The sequence below is a fragment of the Manihot esculenta genome, chromosome 10 (genome assembly GCF_001659605.2).
Source record: "Manihot esculenta cultivar AM560-2 chromosome 10, M.esculenta_v8, whole genome shotgun sequence".
Classification (NCBI taxonomy): Eukaryota; Viridiplantae; Streptophyta; class Magnoliopsida; order Malpighiales; family Euphorbiaceae; genus Manihot; species Manihot esculenta.
In genome coordinates this window covers 2264068-2272940 of record NC_035170.2, presented here as the reverse complement: position 1 = coordinate 2272940, position 8873 = coordinate 2264068, and the positions used below count along the sequence as shown (strand labels likewise).

At 35.4% G+C, this 8873-nt stretch overlaps 1 protein-coding gene across 1 annotated transcript; it reads right to left on the bottom strand.

The window, feature by feature from the left end:
* Nucleotides 1-4788: 4788 nt before the first annotated feature.
* LOC110624131 (PRA1 family protein A3) lies at nt 4789-8277 on the bottom strand. The gene is made up of 7 exons (XM_021769237.2): nt 7804-8277; nt 7592-7632; nt 7412-7490; nt 5594-5680; nt 5426-5514; nt 5254-5325; nt 4789-5166 (listed from the first exon to the last, which is right to left on the bottom strand). Exons 1-7 carry the CDS (start codon nt 7959-7961, stop codon nt 5063-5065), a joined length of 630 nt encoding a protein of 209 aa, XP_021624929.1. The 5' UTR covers nt 7962-8277; the 3' UTR covers nt 4789-5062.
* Nucleotides 8278-8873: the final 596 nt, after the last annotated feature.

The following is an 8873-nucleotide window of genomic DNA, read 5'->3' as shown; positions in this document are numbered from 1 at the left end:
ACAGACAATCCACATCAAAAGTAAACCTGTCACTAAAATAGTCCCAGTATCACTTCCGTGCCAGGGCGTAGACTGGGCACTTGGTCTTCCTGTTATGTATATCTATATGTGTATATAACACCTGTACTTACCATTGTGCCAGGGCATAGACTGGGCACCTGGTCTTTTCTATACCTGCCAGGGCGTAGAATGGGCACCTGGTCTTTCTCAGGAACTATTTGGATCATTCAGCATCCACCCACATCAATAAGTAAATATGCAATGCAACATATTCGTGGATTCTAATGCAATCAACTTATTGCATAATCATAGTGCATGAAATATGCTAAAAGCATTCAATTTCTCAATTAAAAGAATTAAGTTTAGTTCCACTCACCTCTGGCTATCTCTGGACTGACTCTGCAAACTCTGAAGCAGTACTCACTGCTACTCTCTTTGGTTCCTCTGGTCTGTGCCTACACAGATGGACTCAAATGAGGGACCAAACTAGCTCAAGAACATCTATATAAAAACTCCCCAAGAATCCCTTTAGACACCTTAAAACAATCATGCAAAACATGCAAAGGAAGGCTGGACAGGGCACTTTCGGCGGCAGGTTCGGCGGCCGAAAGTCCTCTCCAGAGCCGAAACTCATGCACCTTCGGCGGCCGAATCTCTACTTTCGGCAGCCGAACCCTTTCGGGGGCTAGTTTCGGGGGCTGAAAGGCACTCCAGAGACGAAAGTCCATAACCTTCGGCGGCACCTTCGGCAGCCGAAACTCCCCTCCAGAGCCGAAAGTCCAAACTCTCGGGGGCAAGCTTAGGCAATCGAAGCCACCTCCTCAGCACATTCGGCGGCCGAACCATTCTTCGGCGGCCGAAGCTGGGTTCATCAGCAAGGCAGAACCTTGCTCTGCCTCACGCCAAACTACACCAAACTCTTCCAAACTCAAACTCCTCAATTCCTCAACATGCATACACCTAAGTATATGCTCAAAGGGGTCAAAACTACCTTAAAACCCCAACAAACAACCAAGCATAACACATAAACATGCTTTTATTAACAAAACATCAAAAACTCACTCTTTACCCTATTCATGCAACTCTACCAAAAAACTCCATAAAACTTCCATAAATCATAATAAAAAGTTCAGGATCTTCACTTACCTCTTGAAATCAAGAAGATGAATGATCCTAACGTGGAGATATGGAGCAACTCTCCTTCAAACTCTCCAAACTTCAAAACTTGAGTTTATAGTTCAAAACCTTCAACATAATCTTAAAATCAATCAAACCTTTGCAGATTTGATGAAAACATGAAGCATACCTAAGGAAAGCATGATCTCACATCTGAAAGAGAAAAGAAAAGCTCATTCTTATCCTTTCAACCGACTGAGGGCCTTTATAGGTGGCTGGCCAGACCACCTTCGGCGGCCTAACGTGAAACCACAAGCCATGCATGTTCGGCGGCCGAACTTTCACCTTCGGCGGCCGAACCTGGCTTTTCTTCCTTGGTGCTTTTCTCTCAAAAACTCATTCCATTTCAACTTTAAAACATTAAAACATTCTAAAATACTTTAGAAAAACATAATTCTTCCCTTCTAGAGAATTTCAACATCCTGAATTCCACCGGAAAGTAGAATTCCAATGCCGGACTCTAGCCGGGTATTACATTCTCCCCCCTTAAGAACATTCGTCCTCGAATGTTCCTCAAACAAATAAACACATAAAAAGGAGGAAAACTAACCTCAAAATAGATATGGATACTGCTGGAGTATAGACTCCCGTGTCTCCCAAGTGCATTCTTCTAGATTATGGTGGTTCTACAGGACTTTCACCATCGGAATTTCCTTATTCCTTAGCTGCCTGATCTGCGTGTCTAAGATCCGCACTGGTTGTTCTGTATAGGTGAGATCTCTAAGAATCTCCACATCAGGCTCACTAAGAACCTGACCCGGATCTGATACAAACTTCCGTAGTATAGAAACATGAAACACCGGGTGAATTCTCTCCATAGAAACAGGTAAATCCAGCTTATACGACACATTCCCGATCTTCTGCAAGATCTCAAAGGGTCCAATGTACCGTGGAGCTAGCTTACCTTTTCTCCCAAAATGAACCACCCTTTTCATTGGAGACACCTTCAGTAATACCATATCACCTTCCTGAAACTCTATATGTTTCCTGCGAACGTCTGCGTAGCTTTTCTGCCTACTCTGAGCTGTTCTGATCCTCTCTCTGATCATGGGCACCACTCTACTTGTAACGACCCGAAAATCGGACCGCTACCGGCGCTAGGATCCAGATCGGCTTAAGGCCGCCGGGACCCGTAGCAAGCCTGACATGTAACCTGTAAACCTGTTTAATCCCATACATGATCAACAATATACTTAAAAATTAAAACTTTTCTTTCATACATTCTATCATACGCCAAACTCAACCTGTGCATGCACTGAACATAATCATCATCATAAACTTGACCCCTCTATGGGATCTCATCAATACCCCCAATGGGTGACATAACATGTGTTGAGTTGGCTAACATAGTCATCAATAAACATTAAGATCATGTAACAAAAAGGGATTACAACATCTATAGGGTCAAGCACAACTTCTAATCCTCAATATCGTTATACATAACATAATTATTCAGTTATACATCATCTTACAATTTATCATGTCCACTTTCTAACTATTACAATTATAAGACTTTACTCTTCTTGACTTCTCTGTCTAGCCCGTACCTGCAATCCTGGGGGATTAAGGAAAAGGGGTGAGCTACAAGAGCCCAGTGAGCAGAATAGTAGAAAACAACATTTAAATCTCATGCCATCATATAATGCAACACATCACAACAAATCACATCTCGGATGGTATTGTCACCAATAGTCCTCTACATTCCAAAGTGCCGGGACGTAGAATGGGTACAACCGGTCTTTCTCTTAACATAACATATCATACATACCAATGTGCCAGGGACGTAGAATGGGTACAACCTGGACTTTCTCTTATATAGTGTCAGGGATGTAGAATGGGTACAACCTGGACTTCCATACCATCTCATGCCGTAGCATCATCATATCATATGAGGACTAAAGGGTCATCAAATATCCAATCCACATCAACATCATAAATGCAATGCAACATATTCGTGGATTCTAATGCAAACAACCTATTTCATCACATGGCATTCATGATGCATGAACATGCTCAACTGTATAATTCATTTGCTTAGAAATATCCTCATGTCATTATTTATTAATATTACTAATAAAATAAAAAATTTGTACTATATGGATTAGTATAAAAAAATATTTAATTTAAATTTTTAAAAAATTAATAAAATTATAAATTTTATTTTAATAATATCTATTTTTAAAACTTAAATATCTCGTTTACTTGATAATTTCATATGAATTATTTTATTATATTTATGTGATAAGTAAATAAAAGCTAAATTTTTTATTAATTTATAATTTAATTAAAATTTTTAAAAATTAATATAATATAACTAAAAATCCCTAAATTTATATTCATTAACCATTAAATTCTTAAGAATTTATTATTATACTTTATCTGCCGTAAAAAACTACAACAAGATTTGTTTTTATTTTCTAATTTTACGTATTTAATTTATTTAAATTTTAATCATATTTACTCTCAAATACAGTGTCTATATTTTTTTCTCTAAACAGTATTGAAATATGAAACCTCTTGATTTATATAATAATAAAAGGCATTTAAATCTGAAACCTCTTGATTATGGTTAGAATACACCAACTTTTGATTAGAGTATCTCTATCAGAATGTAGCCTTCTTTGTACTTCAAATTTCTTGGTGTTTATGAATTAAAGTCAAAACTCAATTTTCTAAATTTGCTTTTTCTTTGATATTAGACAATTCATTCAATTTCTAATTTGAATGATTCTCTACCTTTCTTTATGCATAAAAATTGGATGATTATTTCTCTGACATTTATTTCCAAGACCATTTACTTAGAATGATTCTCAAGTCATTATAGAAACAAAGTTTTTCAAAATGTGCAGATAAGATCTCAAACTTTTGGCCAAACAAAGCCTTAGCCTTGCAAGAATTTGCGTCTCTCATCATCCAATTGTAAAATTAGTTCCTTTTTCTTTGAAATATATTTTTATTTGCTTTTTTAATCGAATTTATATAATTCGATTAAAGTGTATAAAAAGTCTTCCATCACCAAACCTAACTAATCAGAGGCCACGAAAGATCATGTTGGCTTTCGCCGCTGCTGCAACCACCGGCAACGAAAGCCCGCATCAGCATTTGAGCAGCTGCAGCAAAGCCACTGATTGTCTGATATCAGCAACCACAACCATCACAGTATTTGTCACAGCACTACCCCTAATAATACCACCCATTAACCAGCACCACCACTTAATCAGTATAATCATTAACCTGTTAAGTAATACCTTCCACTTTTGTCTTCCCTTCTTTACCGGCACCATCTTATGAGCATTGCCAGTATAGAAATTTTTAGGTAAATCCGATTCATTATGGACTTAAAAGAGACATTGAAGTGAATCCATTTATTTTTTTCATGAAGGAACCAACTTATTTGTATCTTAGAGGTGTTTCAATCCATGGTGAATCGAATTCAGACAAGTATTTCCCTGGCAAAAGAGGAGGGCTAATGAATTATGGCATACCCTGATACAGTGGAAGAGGAGAACAGTACAAAGTATTTGTCTTAAATTTGATATTAGTCCAAGATTCAAACAAACTCTTCATTAAAATAAATAGATGCAACAAAAAAGAAATAATAACAATAAGAAATAAAAAGGATAATAAAACGACAGTTCTTTCTTTGACTTTCGAACTCCAGGTAAATCACAGAAGAAGTTCAAAGTTATTTAAGAAAAATATATGGAAACTTCATAACACAGAAGGGAAAAAAGAAAATCAAGCAGAATAATTTTTTTCCTTTTTTCTAACACCCTCCATCGAATGAGCTGACAATTTGTTTATATTTACAAAGAATACTTGCAACTTAACTGAAATTGAAGTTGAGAATCAGGGATGGAGTGGTACTCTTCAACTCCATGACCAGTCACAGCTCACTATAATTGCGCCACACAGCACGAAATTCTTCCCGGAATGTGTTGAGGCGTGCCTTCAGATTAGGTGTCCTGACACTTGCATGAAGAACTGTAACTGCAAGCAACAATATATTGGCTCATTAAAACTGAAAAATCATACAAGAAATTATTCAAATCATTATATATAGGATGAAGAATTTACCAAGGAAGCCGATGCCAAATGCCCATAAAGCAAACAGCAGAGTGCCAGAAGTGAACCACAGAATAAAACTGGCTGAGAAAAGAAAATCATTTGATCAGGCAAAATTCATAGAACCAATGCAGACCAGTACTGAACTACTGATTGAGAATAAAGTTTTGAGAAATCTAACTACCAGCTGAGAATAAGAAGACAAACACCCCACGAGGTTGGCCACAGATGAATACTGATTTTTTGGATGAAGGACGGCCACGAATGACAGGCCTGTAAATACAAGTGTGGTAAGCACAATTTCTATCCAATCGACAAACAAACATAGAAAAGCAACTGAGCATCAACTAACATGTGAGGAGGCCTCATCTTTGCTGCCAAATGTGGAGAGAACTTTCTTACTGTTCTTGTCACCTTTTCACTGAAAGTAGCTGCAAAACTGAAAAATAAACCTTCAGCACCAAAAAATAGGAAAAATAGAGTCTGTACCCACTGCAAACTTAAGAACAAGTTAAAGGCATATGCATATCCTACATGCCATGTCATGGGGTGGAGTTGATAGATGTTATAGGTTATAGAAAGTAAATATGTTAATATAGAAAGTAAATATCGATAGATGGGTCAGTTCCTTAATTTTAGAGATTGTCTAATCATAGACTTGATTTTCCTTTCTGTTTAAACAGGTTATGGTTTAAAGAGGTTATAGGAAGTAAATATGTTAATATAGAAAATAAATGTTGATAGATCGATCAGTTGCTTTTGATTTTCCTTCCTATTTAGAAACCATCTCTCATGTATAAATAGATTATAATCTCTATTGTGAAATATAATAAAATATTATCTTTCTAAATGGTACCAGAGCGACTTAGGACTCTGGTCATTTGGGTTATCCACAAAGGGTAAAATTTGGAGACTTAGGACTCTGTTCATTTGGGTTACTCATTTGGGTTCCCCATTTGGGTTACCCATAAAGGGTAATTTGGAAACATTTAGAAATTTAGGATACTTAGGGCTCTGTTCATCGGGCATTGTTCATCAGGTACTGTTCACGGTAACTTGTTCATCGGGTACTATTCACGGATTCTGTTCTTCTAACCCTTTGTTTATTTTGATTGTTTTGAGTTGGTTGTCTTTATGGTTGAAGTTGATTATATATGTAACAAGTTGAGCATGATTAACATTTATGCTCCAACTTGAGGAGGAGTGTTATAGGTTTTAGGAAGTAAATATGTTAATATAGGTTATAAGAAGTAAATATGTTAATATAGAAAATAAATATTGATAGATGGTTAATTGCTTAATCTTAGGGATTGTAAATCATAAACTTAATTTTTCTTCCTGTTTAGATACCGTCCCTCATGTATAAATAGATTATAATTTCTATTGTGAAATACAACAAAATATTATCTTTCTATAGTAGATTAACTTCCATGCTTTGAAAATAACATGGCAAAAACATGGGGAATAAACACATGATTCAACAAAGAAGAAACGTATCTGTGCTATTGCCTTAACAAAAAAAGCATTATGAAATGGGATGTCTGATTAAGTACATATATAGCTCCAAATAATAAAATTGTCAAGTTATTTTCTCCATGCTTCTCTTTATCGCGGAAAATGTCATTTCTTGATTGCATGTAAGACAGCCCACGCTTATCTCATAGTCAGATTACAAGCTAAAAAGTAGACAAGGCATTTTAAGTAACTAAACAAACCAACACAGTGATCATTGAGTGATCACCTCTCTATTGACTGGCTCGCAAAATACCCAAGCTTTTACATCGACTTTAAGCATGAGTCTTCAACGATTTAATCCTTCAGTATTTACATGCACATATACTCTACGACACAAGAGTAACAACTTAGATGTTTCTAAAGGCATGTCTTTAATTCTTTTGACATGCAACAGCAAAATCAATTTCAGTAGCATGAAGTTATACCTTAATTCAACCTACCTTCGAAGGGAAAACCCACACTGCTACGTATGAATAACATAAGGTAAATTTGTACTTTGTGAATAACACAAATGATTACCACCCACCCTCATACAAGATCCAACAAATTTTAGAACTACTAATGTCATTTTTAAAAGACCAAAGAGAAAAACGATACAATTGAAGCATTAGACCACCATAAGAAAATCAAAGATTCAATAATGAAAGTAGAATACCTATCATTAAGAAAAGCAAAGCTTAAAGCTGTCAAAGCAGCAGCAAGAATAGCCATCGGCCTTGTGAGACATGCAACCCCTGAAACCAAAATACAACAAAAACTACTCCTAATTACAGAAATGAATTAGAACGCAGAACTCATAATTTAATTTACTAATATATGTGCTTCCTTGGCTTACCCAGAACGAATACTATCAAAATGAAGTAGTTTGTCCTGTAGCTGCCAAAAAAAATATAATAAAAAAAAACCTCAAACCAGCAAATGCTATAAAGAGCTTAAATTGAAAAAAAGGACTTCCTTATACATTAAATAGCAAAACACATATAAGGAAAAGGGTAATTTATTTAAAAAGAAAAAAAGCAAATTGGGGAGAAAAGAGAAAGTATTTACTAGTAGAGATTGCACTTGAGGCGGCTGTTCCACTTGGGATAGGATCTAGGGATGGTGAATTTAGAGAAGAATTCATTGATAGAACGAGGAGGTATAGACCAATCTACTTCCCTCAAAGCGCCGATTAGATCTTCTGCTGTTACAGTTCCCCAATCCATCTCTCTTTTTTTCAATCTAAACAATACTATAGCTTCTCAGATCGTTGGATGGGACTCAACCGAAAATGAGAGAAAAAAAAAATCACAAATTTCAAGCTTTAACGGGGCAAATTGTCTCTGTCAGAAAACGTCTAAACGCTGCAATTGTTCGCTGGCCGACCAAGAAGAAGCTTCTGGATATTCTGTGCGGTTAAGAAACCGAGCCCCGCTTCGCAGCCGATTTTTCTATTAACACAGACCGGAGGGGAAAAAAAAAAGAAAGGAGAAAAAAAATGATTTTTGCGCTGCTCGAACCGGTGACCTGTAGCGTGTGTGACTAGCGCGACAACAAATTACACCGCCTAGAAGTAGCTGCTGATAGGGCGCGCTTCGGTCCATGGAACTGGGCTAAGCCTCTGTTTGGATGCGTGGACATAGAAAGGATGAGAAATAAATTGAGAAATAAATTGAGAAAAATTACTTGGTATTTTTTTTATTTGAAAATAAAAAAATAAAAGAATTAAACTTTATTTTTCACTTGCTATTTTCCATCTAAATCAGAAATAAAACAATAAATTTAAAAGGTTAAGTGTTCTTTTTCATATAAAAAATTATAAAATTACTTTTTTAAATAATTTCCTTTAATATATATATATATATGATAAAATTATAAATTAACTTTATTTTCATTCATTCCTTATTTATTTTCTTCTAATTTTTTTTTTCAAATGTACCGTATTTCTTTGGAATCTAGTTGTATTTTCAGTTTAATTTTATTTTAATTCAATCTTTGTCGATCTAATCTAACAATTATAACAGCCTTTCAATTGTGGAACTAATATGATGTAATATATTTTAAATAAATTTTTTTACGCACCTAAATGTATATATTCATCTAATATAATTTTATATATAATTTAAAATTTTTTAAAA

Bases quoted from the DNA above. Each gene is read 5' to 3' on its own strand.
- LOC110624131 (XM_021769237.2), bottom strand. From the start codon at position 7,961: ATGGATTGGGGAACTGTAACAGCAGAAGATCTAATCGGCGCTTTGAGG. The intron at 5,681-7,411 runs GTATTCTACTTT...TTTATTTTTCAG, and splicing joins TTTGCTTTTCTTAATGATAG to TTTTGCAGCTACTTTCAGTG. The intron at 5,326-5,425 runs GTAGTTAGATTT...TTCTTTTCTCAG, and splicing joins TGTCTTCTTATTCTCAGCTG to CCAGTTTTATTCTGTGGTTC.